The following is a 20123-nucleotide window of genomic DNA, read 5'->3' as shown; positions in this document are numbered from 1 at the left end:
GAACTCATTCAATCATCTCATTTTATTTCCCTCATTAATCCCAAAGTTCTTCATCACATGACACAGAGAAGGATAGTCATGAATTCTCCTACACTCATGATCATCTATTTTGAGCTCCACTAATTTCTCTAGTGCAACTTCTGCAATTGCTATTATTTATTCGACAGGCTGCAAGAAGAGAACCCCACAAAGCTAAATCGGCTTTATCAGGCAAAGTTTACCCTAGCCTGCATGACTAAGAAGATCTACAAGGAACTGTAATGTTCGACCTTTGTTCAACGCCTTTAAGTGTTTTTCATCCTAATACATTTTTGCAAACCTTCATTTTTTTTTTATTGGCTTGCAAACCTTCATCAACTAAGCCTACATGGTTACACGCACTCAAAACACCAAGCAACATCAACTCATCCGCTAAGATGCCTTCTTCGGACATTTCAGCAGAAATATTTTAGTGTTTCATTCCAAGTCCAACTATCAGATTCCAAGATACAACAATTATGCTTCATTAACTCAACTATGTTTTTCTTCAACATAGTCCCATATATGAATCCATTGTACATGACCCCGGAAATGAATCGCAAATTTACTTGAAAACAAAATAATGACCTTTCATGACAAAAGGAATAATTTTTTGCATAATATAATTAGAAATTGAATGTAATAAACCAATAATACATGCATACATTCTTAAAAATCCTGGCTTGAGCCAAACTGTAACAAAGAGCCCTAATTCTATTCTGTTTTTATATCCAATAAACCTCATTCTAAACTACCAGGTGAAAAATAAAATTCTAGGATTGAACATATCTCCAATTTGTTTATGAAGGTCTTCTAACATTTCCACTCTAAGAGCATCTCTAGGTGGTAGTTAAGGAAAATAAGAATATGATGAATTTTATTGAATCAAAGTTGTTTACATTAGACTCTCTTGAAGGGTATATATAAAGAATTACATAAGACTCAAAAAGACTCAAATAGAAATAAAATCTAGTAAATCCTAATCTATCTTATTCTAGAATATTCTAGAACATATTTTACATACACCATATATTACATATTATTTGACAATATATTAATTGATACTGTCAAATCTTTTATATTCTCCACCATTCCATTATTAACAACGATTCCATGTTTCGCATCTCATTGTATACTTCATTATTCCCCCTCAAACTCATGGTGATTGAAAATCAATGTGAGCTTGACAAAAAACTTAACTCCACTATTAATGAAAACCTTCCATAGAAACATATTGTATGTTCATCATTAGACACAAAATGGGCTCAACCTAAACTCTCTGTCGACTCAATCATTGCCTAAAGTCTCATTGGGTCTTAGTTGGTCACAATGTGACTCCATCTTGGACTTAGCCATTGGCCTCGAGTATGGCTGGGATATTATCAATCTCACAACCACAAATGATTTGTTTTTATGGAATATGAGAAACTGAAGGAGTTTAAATTTTAAAATGTAAGAATAGTCGTGAGGGGTTAAAGCAATAGAAAACAATAATGGATGGTAGTGGACATGTGGTGGTGGAAATATTTATTATAACAGTAATTGCGAAAGTGGTGGAAAAGTAGTCCGACGGATAGCGATGGCCACCCGCCGGCAAAAACCTTTTACCCCAAGATTGAACCTTGCTCGTTAGAAAATTTTGGCTCTTGATACCATAAGGAAAATAAGAATAGGATGAATTTTATTGAATCAAGGTTGTTTACATTAGACCCTCTTGAAGGGTATATATAGAGAATTATATAAGACTCAAATAGAAATAAAATCTAGTAAATCCTAATCTTTCATTGGTCTAGAATATTCTAAAACATGCGTTACATACACCATATATTGCATATTATTTGACAATATATTAATTGATATTGTCAATTTTTTTATATATTCCACCATTCCATTATTAACAACGATTCCATGCTTTGCATCTCATCGTATACTTCATTAGTAGTATCACCTCCAAATTTGCCTCCACAATTCCGAATTTCATGAAAAACCATCTCTAGGTGGAGATAGGGGTGTAATACGGGGCGGGCTGGGTCAACCGCGGGTCAAATAGTGATGGGGCGGGGCGGGTCTAGGAGATACAAATCCAGTGGTCCCCGACGGGGCAGGGCGGGGCGGGTTGAAGTGTCATGCCTTAGTACCATCACCCGACCTGTTGGTTCAGTTTATGGGGCGGGTTTTGGGCGAGTCATCCGGGTCGGGTGGAAATTATCATTTTAACCCAATTTCCCCAAAAAAACTTTCTAATTCTGCAAGTAATATATTTCCAATTCACAACATAGAGAAAAAAAATGGAATCAATCAATAAAAAATAAACAAATATAAAAAAACTTGAACTTAAACCCAAAATCATATCTGCAAATTTGAAACTTCTTTCTCGTGATTTACCATTTGTAAATTGATTATTTTCCATAGCATGATAAAATAAAGATGAGAGCGAAGATCTATGGTACAAAACAATAAAATATAAATTAAAAGAATTTGAAATTAATACAATGAATGATTCATCTTCTCCAAAATTCAAAAGTTGAATTTGAACTTTTAATATTTACCAAATGTTCAAACTTGAATATTTGAAATTGATGTTGAACTCATAAGTTTGTGTTCATATCTCCCAAATTCCTAGAAAAGTTAAAACAAAATATAAACAAAATACAAAAATATTAGAATTAGAGTCTTGAAATTGTGAGGGTCAACGGGGTTGGGTCAACGGCTTTTGACACGATGCGGGTCGGGCGGCTTGACGGATCGGATTTTAGCATAGAACCTACACCCATAGCCCGACTGCGTAAAAACGGTGGTGGGGCGGGGCAGGTCTGCTTTCGGGTCGGTGCGGGTTTGGATGGCGGGTGAAGACCGGGTACCCTACCGGATGATGGGTCAACGGTTTTTTTTTACACTCCTAGGTGGAGACAAATCCAAAGTTATCACCTGTCTAACCACATCGGTGGATGCAAATTTGTGATTTCGAATGCGGATGCGATGCGACAGTGGTAATGTTGTGTGCCAATGCCAATATCATGTGAGTTCTTATTTTTACTTTTTCAATTTGGCACAACAGTGGAAATGTCGCGTGGGTTTTTATTTATTTATTTATTTTTTTAAACTTTTTTCAACTTGGGGCGACAGTGGTAATGACGCGTGACAGTATCAATATCGCATAGTAGACCCTACTCTAAATTTGCGACTGATATTTGCCTCCACCTAAAGTTCGTCAAAATTTGAAGATACTTTTTTCAAATTTCGGCCTCAAACATGCAGGTGATACTAACACCACCTAGAGATGCTCTAAGTTTCGAATCACCGCCAAAGAAGATTTCTTTCCCAATTGGGTTCCTCATGATGATTGTGTATGCCTTAAGTAAAATATGTGATATTTATATCTTGTTCGCAAACAGATTCCGCACACGATGCGGGATCAACAACTTGCTTTAGATCAGTGAGATCTCTAGATCAGTTACTGCACCAGTCATATCTTGAACAATGTCCTTAACTTAATCAACTACTCTCCCTTAGACCCTTACCAAACTTCTTTCTCTGTCGTAGAAGCTTTTCTTTTTTCAACAACATTTCTCAATTCACCTCTTCCTAGATCATCGAGATCAATTTCTTCATTTACAGAAGGTGAGTCCAGAACACAATCCTCGGGCTAAGATTAGAAAAATCTATGCCTCCAATTGTGTAGTTTTCCAATGCGTAAGTGTTGCCAAAGATGATGGCGAGGTGTTCAAAAGACACTTTGGCCCTATGGAGAAATCCCTTGAGTTCTTCACTGGATTTCTGCAATATTAATTATTTTGTTACAATATTAAACAAAAAACAAAGAAAGATAAAATAGATAGTAGTACATTGTAACAAATAATTGGCTAGTGAGTAGCAGTACCAATTGGCTGGTGAGTAACAGTAACATAGGGAACGAGGAGCAATATCCAAACTAGTAAGAGCATTTGCAATGCAGGTGATAGAGAGGGGGTAGTGATAATTATCACCTACTTGGGTCCAAAACTGCTGTGCAATGCAGGGTGATAATGAAGGTGATAATTTTCCCCGGTTCAAAACGAGGTGAAACCAACCACCGAAGTTTATCACGACTTGTTAACTTCGACGGGATGTTGGATTCGTCCGGATTACAAAACTCACGGACGGAATCCAACATCCCGTCCGAGTCCTAACGGCTACCAACGGTCAAAAAGTCGAACGGTCAAAAACGGTCAAAATAAAAACTTTGGTATATATACAACATTTGTTTCATTTCAACTCACACTTCCAACAATCATATATCATATTTCTTCTTCTTTAAAATCAGTTCTTAAAAAAAAACCAAATATCAAATGGCATCAACTCAAGCATCTCAAGCAAGTGGTAGCACTCAAGCAAAAGCGAGAGCTCACTTTAGCATGTCCGATGATCAAGCTCTATGTCTTGCTTGGATAAAAATTAGTGAAGACTCTATTGTTGGTGCTTTCCAAAATGCAAAAGGATTTTGGAATCGTGTAACAAACGAAGTTCAATCAAGCGTGGGTCGGATAGGTCTCCCGATTCAATTAGCGGAAGGTGGAAATATATTTCAAAAAATGATGAACAAATTTGTTGCAATTGTGAATGCGTGGAGGCTCGACATGCAAGTGGTACAACAATACAAAGCCGGTAATTACAACGTTGTCAATTTGGAATTTATTGATTATCTTAGTCTTAGTCTAATTATTTCCGTCTTCGCCTAATTATCTTAGTGTATTTATTATTTCCATTTTAGTCTTAGTCTAATTATTATCTTAGTCTAATTATTATTGCAGTTTAATTATCTTAGTCCTAGTGATTATTTTAGTCTAATTACCACCATTTTTTTTTAGTTGTCCGAGGCAAGGATGACGCATACCAACTACAAGAAAAATCGGCTTTTTCACTTGATCATTGTTACGTTATACTCAAGGATAATCCAAAGTGGAGTAACATTTTTGAGGCAAGGTCAAGCCGCCCCACAAAAGGAAAAGGTCGCAAAATGATGGTGAAGATTCAACTTCTAATTCACCAAGTGTTGGTGGAGTTGAATTGGAGGGTTCTCAAGAAATAGAGCGCCCAAAAGAAATGGAGCGCCCTCTTGGATCAAGAAAGTCAAGTCCAAAAGGAACCAAGAAAAATCATTTGGTATGTTGGAGGGTTACTTTACACGTTTTAGAGGATACATTTGCACAGGATGCAAATGAAACACAAAAATGCTTAGAACTTAGGGAAAGGGAACTTGCATATGGTCAAAGAACCGTGATGGCAAGAGAAGAAAAAAAAAATCGGATTCAAGCAAAAAAAATCAGGTTCAATTGGAAAAAAAATCGGCTTCAAAAGATGCAATATGAAGCTAAGATTTTAGCGAATCGATACAAGTGTCCTCCATCCCGATACCGCTTTTATAATCGAAAGCAACAACAAGCTGAAATACGTCTTTGAATGGGGAAGGGCTAGAGGTGGTTCTAGCTCTAACTAAGCTTATGTATTTTAATTATCTAGTATTTTATTTTAATTAAAGCACTATGTATTTTAATTAATGCACTATGTATTTTAATTTCAATCGCTTTTTTAATTAATGCACTATGTATTTTAATTTCATTGTATTTTTAATTAATGAACTATGTATTTTTATCTAACTGTTTTTTAATTAATGCACTATGTATGTTCATCCAATATAATTATTTTCATAGAAATACAATTACCAATCAAATTAAAATACATTGTAATATAGTTCATTAAAATACAACTGATTAAATACGTTGGAACTACATAGGAAATACATTAGGAAATACATTAGGAAATACATAGGAAATACGTTGGAACTTAATAGTTCACGTTAGGAAATACATAGGAAATACATAGGAAATACGTTGGAACTTAATAGTTCACGTTAGGAAATACATAGGAAATACATTTTCATTTCCATTTTAATTTTAAGCCTCCTTCTCCCTCATCCGGATCCGACCAATTTGGATCATAAATTGGTACCGGATCTCTTTGTTTTCTTCAATGCCACCAATTAAAAACATGTTCAACTAAGTCCTTTTGAAGATTAGTATGTGTAACTTCATTTCGATCTTATTTCTTGCTTCAATCATCCGATAGACAAAATGAAAACCATCATCTTCCGAAAAAAGCGCAGGTATTGTTTCTTTCCTCTGACCTTTCCAATTCCAAACTCCACTTTCACGTTCATTCTCAACAATCATATTATGCATTATAATGCATGCCTTCATTATATCTCCAAGAACAACAACACTATGACAACGCGCAGAAGCCTTAACAATATGCCATCGTGCGCAAAACTCCAAACGCCCTTTCAACATCCTTTCTTGCAGCTTCTTGACGTTGAGTAAAGATCTTTTCATGCTTATTTCTTGGATAACGAATGGCTTGAACAAATGTGCCCCATTTTGGGTAAATACCATCAGCAAGATAATATCCCATATCATAGTCATTACCATTCACATTAAATGCAATGGCCAGGGAGCCTCACCTTGCTCTAATGATTCAAAACATGAGAACGATGAAGCACGCGTTAATGTCATTATGCTTAACCTGGTAGGCGAAGAAGCAATGCCGGATCCAACAATGTTTGTCCGCGAACGGCTTCAAGTATCAAAGTTGGTTCCTTCTTGTACCCTACATGTGTTCCACCCATCCACTTGGGCAATTCTTCCACACCCGGTGCATACGGTCGATTGATCCAAGCATTCCCTGGAAAACCCCTTGCTTTGCATTTTCAGCTAATATCCTAGCGATTGTTCCATTTCACTTGGTCGCCTCAAGTACTCTTCCTCAAACGCCGCGTGATAATTGCCTTGCACCAACGCCTTCATAGATACATTTCTTTGTGGAATCTCCAATTTGTAAATACTCATCCGTTGAATCGGGAAGAACAACCGGTTGCTAATTGTGCAACCGCAGCCTAGTCCCTTTGTAACCCGTAAATTGCTTGCCGTAACCCAATCCATCCACCTTGTCTTTAAAGTAATCGTCGAATGATGCAACAAAGATGCAACATATACATAAAAAGCTCTCTTTGTCATCCTTGCACCTTCGCCTAAACTTATGAGGAGGCCACCTACAAGGTGTTGTGAAGTAATCCCTCATTATCTTTTGTTTCGAAATCACCACCATCTCTAAACGTGTACCTCTGCCTCGCACGGATCCACCGCGTTTGTCCAGATCCACATCTTCAATTTCAATGGTCGCTTGAGTCATTAATGCCCCAAATGATGGATAATAACTGCAACCTCCTCCTCCTCCTTCGCCTCATCATATCATTATGCTCATCTCTTTACTCTTTCCATGTAGTCATCTTCGAAGTAAATCGTAAGGCGACCGGTGAAACCGTAAGCTAACTATTACTACTAGATCCTCCCCATAACCTTTGGTTATATGTAATTCTTTTGTTCTCTAGACATTTTTCCTATTTTTAGCTTGGTTTGTGGGGAAGAAGATGGCTATGTTGTTTGTTTGATATAAAAGATAGAAGAGTAAAACGAAATATGAAAGGTAAGGTCACATATGATAAGGTCACATGTGATACTTTGATTTTGGTCCACTTACCAATTGACAACACATTTTATTAGATTTTTGTTCACTCTCCAAGTGACAACACATTGTATCCAAATGTCTATCCATGTACCCTCAATAATTCCAAATGGGCCACCATCCCCATCCATAATTGCATTGTTTGGAATAGTAAAATGTGCGATGAGGAGGGTTTAAAACCGACGGGATGTTACATTCCGTCTCGGTTAAAACCGACGGGATGTTACATTCCGTCTCGGTATCCCCATACACACTATTCCCCGCCGAACACGCCGTAACCAAACCACGATGCAAAATGAGTGATATTCCAAACTAAAAATTTTTTGTTTTCAACAATGACGGGAAATGAGTGAAACAAATGTGAACGAGCTTAAACGAATGTTCCATTTTTGGAAACATACTTAACTTATAAGTTTTAATTTTTTTGGCCATAACCTCATTTGTTTTATTGACATATTCATATAAAACCCGCTAAATATACTTTGAAAATAATAAAGAAGACAAACAACAATCATGAACAACACCCAAGTCTAACACGTAAAACTTCGGTAAAAAAACTAACTTATAATTTCTTAAAAAATTGGACATAACCTCCTTTGTTTAATGACATATTCATATCCAAAACTCATCAAAGAAAACCCGCTAATCAAAAAATTCATTACAAACAACAATCCCAAACGCCATAAGACAAGTAATGGCTTACGCGGTTATTACAAACTACAAAAAAAATATCCATCGAGACCTCCTCCCCTACGAGAGGGCCGGTCGAAGAGTTTCTCCCCCTACGCCGTTTTTCGCCTCTCGGTTGAGCTTGAGCTTGAGGTACTCCACTTCCAAAGATTCTCCAACTCTTGCACACGTCCAAGCCGCAAAGTTCGACACGTTCTTCTTGTAAGTACTCAAAACTCGCGACGAGAGGACTCCATGAAGGACTCACGATGGCATAAAGAGAGAGAGTAGTTAAGGAGAGCTCGACCTTACTTCATCCCGTTTAACAAAACAAATGCAAGTTAGGGGTTATAGTGAATACTAATAATAACAAATCATAAATAAATTCAAATCATACTAACCTCGCTTAACCTTCGAATCAGACCGACAAAATCTGCTACCATCGCGGCATCTATGGTGGAATAGGTATTCTCATATCTTGCCCCGAAGTAATCATGCTCCAATGCCAAAGGTCATCATCATCAAATATCCGTGGGAGTTTTGCATGCATCCGAATATCATGAAACACCCCGGGCGTGATCGCGGGCAACCTAATCCTCACGGGAAATGAATGTCGGGCCTCAATGCTCCGTAAGTAACCCCTTCAAAATTGGTGCCCCGGTATAACGCACCTAGCAAAGAGACCTCGACCAACCCTCTTCCCAATAAGTCCGTAAAACCGAAAGTCGATGCGCGTCCGCCACTCATTCATTTGGGTTTGCTCTATGGTGTGAAAGAACGGCGGGAAGAATATCGAGGAGGTCGTCATATCCATAGGTGGTGGGTAAGGTATAACAATCTCTCCGGATACTTGCCGCCAACATCTCGTCCCCAAGGTACCACGCAATGATCGACCCTATAAGTATCATTCATCCGAGAAAGAAACCTTGCTCTATGACACATATATGATAGTCTACGGTACTCATCGTTCTCTGGAACATCCGGAATATCCGCGATAAGGGTCCGAAAGATGAAGGACTCGCCCGGGGTTGCCACTCAATTCGACTAGCTCCTAAAAGCTCAATCACGACGAAGTGTTATGAATATTATGTGATAGGTCCCCATACCCTCGGGCCACGATGAAGCCCCCATGCTTGAATACGTGGAATCAGGTCATGAGTCTCATCCTCTTCCAACCTCTTTCAACAGGATCATCACATTTAAAATGCTCGCATTACCACCAATACCGCCATCAATAGATAAAATACAATATCAATATATATATAAACATGTCAACATTAATAATTAGATAAATAAATGAAATGAAACAATAACTTAATAAATAAGACTTACCGGTATAATCCAAACAAAGCCGCACAAATTGCGCTTTTAGCGGCTTTCGTCTCAATCATGAGGTCTAGCCCAGTAAAGGTATGCTAAGATGGATTGACCCCGGTCCATAATCCCACATCCTCTCTACGCCCGAGCGGCCGCCATCCAACCGAGCACGTAAATAACTATCAAAGATATCCAAATAATACCGCACCAACAAAGTAGAAGAGGAAGGCGCACATACATCGTGGATCGACTCTCACCAATATGATAGTCTTTTTTCGGGCTTCTCCTCGAGTCTATTCAAATATCTCACAAAACCAACTCATATTTATAGCTCCTCCCTTAAACCGCTTTCCGATAATCTCAAAAACTCGTCTTGCTCATCATCTTCAACCAAATCAAAACCTTCAAAGAAACTCATCATCGTAGTAGTAAAACCTCTAAAGTTTCATCAAAAGGAACGACATCTCCATAACCAATCGGGATACCCGTGAGCATTGTGGAAATCAAGAGGGTAATCCCAAGCTCACCCCATGGGAAATGAAATGTGTGGGTAGTTGGCCACCACCGCCAACTATCCCAAACAACAACGCCGATCATTTTGTCCCAAATTACAATTAAAAACTCCCAAATGGTGTGGCGGATATAATATCTAAGAATCATGGACAAAATTAGGATCCGTTTTTGATTTCATACAACGCCACCACGACATTAACATTTGAAAGTGCACAACGACTTTCCATAAGTGTACTTCCTACATTCAACAAACACTAATAATGATAAAATTCAAACTAAAATAAACTAATATAAACTAATACAAATTCAAACTAAAATAATAATGACAAATTCAAACTAAAATAAACTAATATAAACTAATACAAATTCAAACTAAAATAAACTAATATAAACTACGACAAATTCAAACTAAAATAAACTAATATAAACTAATACAAATTCAAACTAAAATAAGACAAATTCAAACTAAAATAAACTAATATAAACTAATACAAATTCAAACTAAAATAATACTGACAAATTCAAACTAAAATAAACTAATATAAACTAATACAAATTCAAACTAAAATAATACGACAAATTCAAACTAAAATAAACTAATATAAACTAATACAAATTCAAACTAAAATAATACGACAAATTCAAACAACAACAAACTTGATATAAACTAACATAAATAATAATAATTAACTTAAAAAAAATCAAAACTTATTTGAGATTCCGCCACTCGATTTGCTACGTGTCGGACCGATGTTGACGCTTAATGGTGGGTGGTCCTCGATTTCATTAACGATGTGGAAAATTAAACCCAAGTTCATTTCGTCCTCCTCGCCCACATTACGCGTTTCTCGACGACGATCCTTTTGCCCTTTTTTTTGGAAATTTTGACATTTCCAAACCATCGGGAATGCTCTTGATGTGGTGAGGTTGGTGGGGATGGGTTGGGGGATGGAGAAGTCATTATGAATGGAAATTTGTGTTCAAAGGTTGTGAATGGAGGCTACAAAATCGAATTTTGGTGGAAATGAAGTGAAAATGGAGCATGTTTCGTCTGTTGGTATTGAGCCATCGACGGGATGTTACATCCCGCCTCGTTATAAAATATCGACGGGATGTTACATTCCGCCTCGTGATAAAAAACTCCAGACGGAATCTAACATCCCGTCCGAGATGTTTTTATCACCTTTGCATTGCACAGCTTCACCTTGTTTATCACCGGGTTGGTGATAGAGGGGGTGAAAAGTGAGGAGGTGGCGGTGATAGAGGGGGTGAAAGTTATGACTTGCATTGCAAATGCTCTAACTAATTCAGCTAAATTAAAAAATTTAATCTTGTTCAGAGACTTTAAGTTGCTGAATTCTCAGGGCTAACATCAAGGAAAGGTGTGTGACATGATATGGAGATATGTTTCTATGAAGTTGTATCGCCTTGGCATAACAAGTATAACTGAACAGACTATATGAGTTCATCAAAACTCAGGTGATTACAAGTGAACATACTAATTATGAAGTTGTGTGACCTATACGAATAAATTATCAATCCATCACAGAGATGGGTCTCATTCCAGGCCCAAATTTTACATGGGCGATATGTCGATCTTTGGCGACAAGCACAGAGTAGAAATGGCATCCAAACAATCACAGAGTAAACAAATTGGGTAATTATTTGTTACAGGTAAGTCTGATTTAGAACACTTCATTACTTTACAGAATGCAAGCTCTGAAATCTTATTGATAGATCAGAAACTAAAATGAACGCATGAAAAAAAATTGTATTTTAATCAGATAAAAAAAACTTGTATTTTAACCAACATTACTAATTTACCATGAAAGCAAACAGTATAAGAAAAGAAAAGGGGGGATACAGTACATACCTCTTCATTCCTATCTTCCCTCAGATAACCTGTCAGTGTGTATCTAATCTTCCAGTACAGCATGGCTATAAGTCTATAACAATGTTCTGATTGAATCCTTTACATGCATCATATAGAAAATGCAACAAATTTTGGTAGTATCAATTTAGGATCAGTCTCGGATGCCTTCTTGTAAAAGCTTCCTGATGAATGTGAACTCATACTTTCACTACCTGAGTACCTGATACCACCATGCTGGACACTTTCCAAGTAATTAGAGTCCTCTTTACCCAGAATCCTTGATGCACTCAAACCTACCTTGAAAAATTCAACATCTTGGACAAGCTCCAAATAACCACATCCAATCCTTTCATACAGAAAAGAGTCCCATCACCATTAAAGAACTCGTGAACAGCACCATCCACCTCAATCACACTCCTCCCAGTTCCCTTCTTCATTCCCCGATCAGTCATAAGTCTCCGAATACTCAAAACTTCTTCCCACATTCCCTTTTCAGCATGGATATTTGACATTAGAACGTAAACCCCACAGTCATCTGCTTTGAGCTCCACTAGTCTCTCTAGTGCAACTTCTGCAATAACCAAATTATTAGTTGTCCGACAGGCTGCAAGAAGAGAACCCCACAAAGTTGAATCAGCTTTCACGGGGAAAGTTTCTATGACAGTCTTCGCTTCTCTTATTCGCCCTGCACGACTAAGAAGATCAACAAGGCAACTGTAATGTTCGACCTTTGGTTCAATACCATAAGTGTTTTCCATCTTCACAAATATTTGCAAACCTTCATTAACTAATCCTGCATGGTTACAAGCACTCAGAATGCCAAGCAACGTCAAGTCATCCATTAAAATGCCCTGTTCCCGCATTTGAGCAAAAAGCTTTAGAGCTTCATTGCCATGGCCATTCATTCCAAGTCCAACAATCATCACATTCCAAGAAACAAAATTTTTTTGCAACATGCTATTGAAGAGTCTGTGTGCGTCATTAACACGACCACATTTCATGTACATGTCCAGGAGAGCAGTCTGAACCACAACATCACATATAATGTCATTCTTCTCCACACAAACGTGAATCCACCTCCCCTGATCAAGTGCACCTAACTCCCCACATGATTGTATTGCACCCACGACCGACACTTTATCAGCTCTAATACCATGAAAAAGCATTTTTTGAAAAAGATTCAAAGCTTCCGTTGGGTGCCCATGTCTGGCATATCCATCAATCATAATGCTCCAACTGATCACATTTTTCTCAGCCATCTCCTCAAATAATTCACGAGCAAGAACCATATCTCCCGTATGTGTATATCCAGAAATCATACTGTTCCAAGAAACCAAATCTCGTTTTGGCATGTTGTTGAACAGTTCACGGGCACGAGCAACATAACCGAATTTCTGTGAGGAAAATAAACAGTGAAAAACCTTACAAGCAACTATGTTTAGCAGTAACATCTCAAGATACTTAAAAAGTATGACATGATGAGAGGGCATTTTTGAAGTTGAAGCACTCAAACGTAGTATGTACTCAAGTCTCAAAATATATATTATTTCAGTGATACTGGTCAGGACTACTGTCTAGATGGACTTGGCCTTCACATGACGAAACACACATATGTACTAACACTAGAAATGAGGTGTGTTTGATTGCATGGGAAAACTTTCATGGATAAATCGCAGTGAGTAGTGAAGAATCTTCAAGAAATGTTAACCAACTAAAGTATAACTTTCAACCCCAAGAACAATCACTGTAAAAATGAATAATTATAAACAAAAATATGTCGTTAAGTTGTCTACCACAAAGTGATAATTTTCACATTGAATCAATGACATGCTTCATATAAAAACACCCTTCATCTAAACTCCCAAATCAGACGCTTGGTCTTGTTAACCCGTACAGTTATCCAAGTAATTTTGAGCTAGAACAGGTTTACCTGTGCTTGTTTCAAGTCGTTGATAGGTATGTCTATCTTCAAATTCCTTCTCAAAAATATACAAATAGAGGTAAAACTTTGCAGTGGTTCTGGCATTGCAGCATAGTTTACACTGATTTTCAGTAGATTTTTGGTAGCGGAAACTCATACCAACATTTTCTTTTGGATCGGTAATTCAGTATAACACCTACCATCTACTTGCATCATATTCTGTATTAGTTCAATAACACCTGGAAAAATTACAGGTACACAAGAACGCCCATAAAAAAGGGAAAGTACCGAGCTAGCCGTTTAAAACATCAAACCTTTATGGATATCTATGCCTTCTTAAAATCTACAATAACCTTGTTTTCTAGAGGCTTAGCTGGCATTTGGCATTCCTTAGACCTGAAAAAGTAGTTATTTATGCTATCCTATGTATTGATGCCTGCATTGCAAATCTCAATGGAGAAACCCCCTAAAGTTGTTACTAACAACTGATGTTGAAGGTCTACATACATGCTGAGATACCATGTAAAATTGACATGGGTTGAAGCAGCTAGTAATTGCTTGGCGAAATGGTAAAACATTGTACACAGATGTGTCTACAACTACAACCTTTACAAAGGTTGTGAGGGCAGATGTGTAAAGAACTTCAAATTATCAGTCTATCAGAAACTACGATAATTAACAGAATTAAACACAGCAACAGTATTCACTCACACATACTTGTGTTTCTGTAATGTTTTGAAAGTGTTTAATGAGTTTGCACTTACTGGAAAAATAATAAAGTTAAGCTAAAAGATAAAATTGTCAGACCTTCCCATAAGCATCAATCATCATAGTCCAAGAAACCAAATCTCTTTCCGGCATTCCATCAAACAGATTTTTAGCCTCATCCATCTTCCCATACCCAATATATCCAGCAATCATAGTATTCCAAGAAACGAAATCCCTTTCCTTGAATCCATCAAATAATCTCATAGCACAAACCATCTCACCACACTTACAATACATATTAATCAAACCATTCATCACAAACAAATCCAACTCAAACCCATTCTTAACAACCTCCCCATGTATCTCTCCCCCTTCTTTCACTCCCAACATCAACCCACACGCCTTTAGAACAAAAGGGTACGTAAAACTATCCCCAATAACAGCTTCCCTTCTCATTCTGCTAAAAAATTCAAATGCATTTCGAGGTTTCAAGGATTCGACATAACCCCTTATCATGGAGTTATAAATGAATGCATGGGGTTTTTGTATTTGCATGAAAACAAGTTCAGCGTAGTTCATTTGTTGTGTTGAAGTTGTTGCAACTATTAATCTGCTTACAGCAAAAGTGTCGGAAATGAGATGTGTAGTGATTAACTGTGCATGGATTTGAAGGATGTGTGAGACTGTTTTGCTGTTTTGGAGAAGTGAGAGAAGTGGGTTTTTTAAGATGAGTTTTGAAGATGGAGGAATAGTCATGGTGTTGTAGATTCACCATTTCGTATGTTATTTTGTTGGACAAAGCCACAAATTATCAAACCATTATTATTATTATTATTATTATTATTATTATTTTTTTTTTTTTTTTTGGGAGAGGAAGATGGAGAAGGAGGATGGGACAGAGTTGGTTTTGTCCCATGCCCTCCTCTCCCAAAAACTCATTCCACTGGATTATTATTATTATTATTATTATTATTTTTTTTTTTAATCTGGAGGTTATGGGACTTATGGCTGACCTCAACCTGTATTAGGAGAAAAAGGGAGATACATAGTGCCTATTCTATCTTCTTACACCTCTCATCTAGAGGAATTGAAAATAAAACAATACCTTCTTCTGGCAATCTATACATTTTTGAAAGGTAGTCGGCTGCCCGATTTCCTTCTCGAAAGATATGACTAAAAGAGCATTTAACAAATGTGCGAGTAAGACTTCTAATAAAGTGACCATATTAACAATACCATGGGGGCTCACTCGCTCCGTTCAAAATGTTTATGGCTCCCGAGAGAGTCCGAATTGACTTCCAGATTTTCTATACCCATCTCTTGGGCCTGCTTAAGCCCAACTGCAATGGCTTGAATTTCCTGATGTATGACTGAATTCCTTGACAAGCAACCTACATAAGCGCGAACAACATTCCCCAAGCCATCTCGTATAGTCCCTCCATACCCACTTCCATCTTGCTGGACCGAACCATCAGTATTGAGCATGTAAGCTCCCTGTTCAGCTGACTTCCACCGACACCAAAGAACTTCATGAGGTTTGAAGTTCATTTGTAGTCTCAACCTATCAGCAAGAGCTCGAAGAGAGTAAGAGTCTTTGGCCTCTAACAGGTTTTTCTAAATGTACAGCTTCATTGTGGCCATTATCCTTGAGGTTAGCTGTTGGGTCGTCAACAAGATGTTCTTCTTCTTAGATGCGTTCCTTTCACACACCAGATTTCGTGGACAGTAGCTCCAATAAAAGCTTTAAAGATATCGACACAGGTGGTGTTATGCCGACATAACTTGAAAATACTATACCATTCATAAGAGGAGTCTTTGACAAGCTCCCCTAGTCCAAGGTTGTTTTTCACAGAAGCCCAGACCTGTTTAGAGTAGTGACAGTCGAAGAATAAATGCTTTGAGTGCTCCGAAGATATACCGCAGAGACTGCATTAAGAGAATTACAAGATCTTCTTCTGTATCAAGCGATCTTGAGTGGGAAGACAATTTGAGAGCAATTGCCACAAAGTAAACGAGAATTTTGGGATAGAGAGCTTCCCCCATACCACCCTGTACCATTTTACCTTTGGTCTCTCTTTCCTGAGCTAGATACTGATTTTACAGAGAATTCTCGGTCTTTACTCGGTGACCAAATAACCTCGTCTTTGTCTAGATAACAATTCACTTCGCACCCAAGATGAGATTTTTCAAAGGTGCTTGTCGAGGAGATAGATGTCACCGAGAGAGGACCGGTTACCTTGATCTGAGAATATCACTCACCTTTGCATCCTTTGATAATATTAAAATGAGTTTCTCGCATGAATTGTTGATTCCCAAAGCGGTTGACTAGAGCACCATGGGTCATGCCGGAAGAGTGTGTTAGTCCCATCCGCTATAACATATCGACATATTTCCTAGCAATGTTCCGATGCTTGGTATCCCCTCCATACCCAAGAGCAGCTTGCTAGTGGTTTCATAGTCCAAAAGTAGGACTGCTTTATCTATTGGCTCCATGTCCAGTTAGACCACAGAGATCCATCCTTCTCAGCTAATCTGAAAATCAGGCCACAGTAAGCCGCCTTGTTCCAAGTTCTGGCATCAATCATACCCAGTCCACCTTGCTCCTTAGTATACCTCAGTACTTCATGGCTAGCATGATGCATCTTCCTTGTCATATTGGGACCAGACCATAAAAAACGGTTGCAAATCTTAGACACATTGTCCAGAACTTTCTTTGGTAAAACAAAGATTTTTGACCAGTAGACTTGAAAGGATGAGAGAACTGACTGGATAAGTTCAAGTCTACCGGCCTTTGACAAGGATATATTCTTCCAATTAGAGATACGTGAAGTCAATCTCTCCACTAAAGGTAGACAATCTCGTATACCTAGCCTTGATGAAGTAAGAGGTAGACCAAGATATATAAGAGGCAGAGATATAAGGGGAATACCCAAAGCATTAGCCAAGTCCAATCCAAACTTCATGAGACATACAACCAACCAACAGATGATTTATCCGAGTTGATATTCAAACTGTGGAAGAGCAAAACTGTAGGAGAATTTCCTTTATTGCAAGAATAGAAGCCATATCTCCTTTGCAAAAAAGCATAGCATCATCCGCTAAAAATAAGTGAGAGATACTCAGCTTCCGGCATTTAGAATGCGGATGAATATGTCCAGCATAGAGAGCTTGATTTAGAAGGCCAGAGAGCACCTCCATCACCAGGACAAATAGATACGGTGAAATTGGGTCGCCCTGCCGAAGTCCTTGTTCACCTTCAAAGAATCCTTCAGATGTTCCATTGATGTTAATGGAATAAGAAGGGGTGGTGAAGCACATCGATAGCCATTCTATAAAGAGGAGGAAACCCAAATCTCTGCAAAATCATACCCATAGCTTCCCAATTGACTGAATCAAAAGCCTTCTTTATGTCTATCTTGATTGCATAGTTCCTGGTGCCATATTTCCTGGTGTAACCTCATATAAGCTCATGTGCAAGTATAATATTATCTTGGATGTTCCTACCTGGTACAAAGGCAGACTGAGCCGAAGAGGTTAAGAGAGGCATATATTCCTTCATCTTGCTTGTTAGAAGCTTGGCCACACATTTGTAAATAGTGTTACAGCAAGCAATGGGCCTGAATTCATCAACCTTTGAAGGTGCAAGATTTTTTGGAATCAAGCTAAGAAGGGTGGAGTTTATACCTCTTGATATGGACTTCCGGTTGAACATATGGCGAATTGCAAGAGAGAAGTCTTCACCAACTATATCCCAGGCTTTCTTAAAGAAGAAAGCATTGAAACCATCAGGCCCAGGCGTTTTGTTATCATCCATAGAAAAGAGTGCCTCTTTGATTTCCAAGATATCGAAATCCTTTGTCAATCTATTTGCACTCTCAGGTGGCAACTCCTGAAGATTTAGCTGCTCTAGTAACCGAGGGTTACAAGAGGGTGAAGAAGAAGAACCCAACATATTTCTATAGAAGGATATAAAAGCCTTAGCAACATTAGCTTGGCCCTCCTGCTGATTTCCTTGAATATCCAAAATAGACCAAATGTTATTCCTTGTCTTCTTTTCCTTTACAGCATTGTGGAAGAAAGTGTTACCTTTGTCCCCAAAGGATAATCAGTCTGTGTTGGTCCTCTGCATGAGGTCATACTCCTCCATAAGCATAAGATCACAAGCTCAGTTCTACGGCTTCTTTCTAGATTAGAAAGATGAGAATCAAAAGGGCGCTTCTGCATAAGCAATTGGATGTCTTCTAGATTGGCCCTGGCAGCCTTTGAGAGCTTCCTTGAACATCTTTAATTTCTTACAAAGCATGAACGATGGATTGCCTTGTCTCGGGATAGACCAAGACTTTATAAGAGTGTCCTTGAAGGAAGGATTCACAACCCGGTAATTCTGAGAACACGAAAGGTGCCCTGCATTTATGAGAGTTGGAGATCGAGATTACTATAGGCGTATGGTCAGAAAGACCTTGCGGTAAAACTTCTACTCCAGAAGATGAGAATTGGGTAGCCCACAAGGAATTGATAAGACACCTGTCTATCTTAGACCATCTCCTCATAGAACCAGAACCATTGTTAGTCCAAGTAAAGAACCCTCCATTGGATTTATGTTCATAGAGACTTATGGTGTTGAGACAATTTGCAAAGGGAGTAGTTTCCCTAGGGTGCACCAAGACAGTACCAATCCTCTCGTGAGAATAGAGGACATTGTTAAAATCTCCAACCACACACCAAGGACCCGAGAAGGATGCTTTAAGATTGATGAGATCTTCCCAGAGGATCAACCTTTCCGCTCTTTTATTACTTGCATAGACTACTGTAAAATGAAACATCTTCGCTGAAGCAAGGATGGTGACCTGCGCATGAATGAATTGATCACTCTCCAAAATCTTTTGAACCCCAAGAACTGAGGGGTCCCAAGATAACCAAATGCGTCCAGCAACTGCACTAGAGTAATTATGTTCAAACTTCCAAGACGGGCAGTAGACATTGCTGATACTCAAAAGCTTATCTTGCCGAACTTTCGTTTCCAAAAGGCAAAAACAAGCTAGTTTATTCTTGATTCTAAAAGCATTTAGAGCCTTTGCTTTATTCACATCATTTAAACCCCTAACATTATGAGTGCAAATCTTCATGGGATTCTGTTAACATTTTAATTAGTTGATCTGGGCCGGACTGGGCCTAGTTTTGGTCCAGGTACGTTGCAAAAAAGTAATGAAAATTTGAATAGGGCTGCTTGGAGTTGCAATTGACAACACTATTGCCCTAACTAGATGTAAGAAGGACTTGATCCATAATAGGATCAGAGGAATTAGGATCGCGTTTACGTCGTAGATGCTAGTTAGTTGTTACTAACATATGATAGGGAGATCACTATACACTTTTTCTAACCACATGAAAAATCGCAGCTACAGCATTGGACCAAGATTAGCAATTAGGTAAGTGAATAACCCACCAGTGCAAGTAAAGAAAATGAATGACTATTGCAATATGCCGTTATTCCCACTCGACACCATGAGTTATCAAAGGCCATTAGGGTGCGTTTGGAAATGAGAA

General features: G+C 38.2%; 2 protein-coding genes across 2 annotated transcripts; both read right to left on the bottom strand.

Annotated features, from left to right (window-relative positions):
• Positions 1 to 3331: 3331 nt before the first annotated feature.
• Positions 3332 to 15467, bottom strand: LOC147504472 (pentatricopeptide repeat-containing protein At1g08070, chloroplastic-like). The gene is made up of 3 exons (XM_086557344.1): positions 14676 to 15467; positions 11948 to 13341; positions 3332 to 3795 (listed from the first exon to the last, which is right to left on the bottom strand). Exons 1-2 carry the CDS (start codon positions 15330 to 15332, stop codon positions 12241 to 12243), a joined length of 1758 nt encoding a protein of 585 aa, XP_086413470.1. The 5' UTR covers positions 15333 to 15467; the 3' UTR covers positions 3332 to 3795; positions 11948 to 12240.
• A 3401-nt stretch (positions 15468 to 18868) lies between these two features.
• LOC147504471 (uncharacterized) lies at positions 18869 to 19702 on the bottom strand. Its single transcript, XM_086605233.1, has one exon. The coding sequence runs from the start codon at positions 19700 to 19702 to the stop codon at positions 18869 to 18871; it is 834 nt and encodes a 277-aa protein (XP_086461359.1).
• Positions 19703 to 20123: the final 421 nt, after the last annotated feature.

The sequence above is a fragment of the Coptis chinensis genome, chromosome 4, assembly GCF_015680905.1.
Source record: "Coptis chinensis isolate HL-2020 chromosome 4, ASM1568090v1, whole genome shotgun sequence".
Classification (NCBI taxonomy): Eukaryota; Viridiplantae; Streptophyta; class Magnoliopsida; order Ranunculales; family Ranunculaceae; genus Coptis; species Coptis chinensis.
Note: the sequence above shows the minus strand (reverse complement) of the source record. Positions and strands in the feature narration are given on the sequence as shown.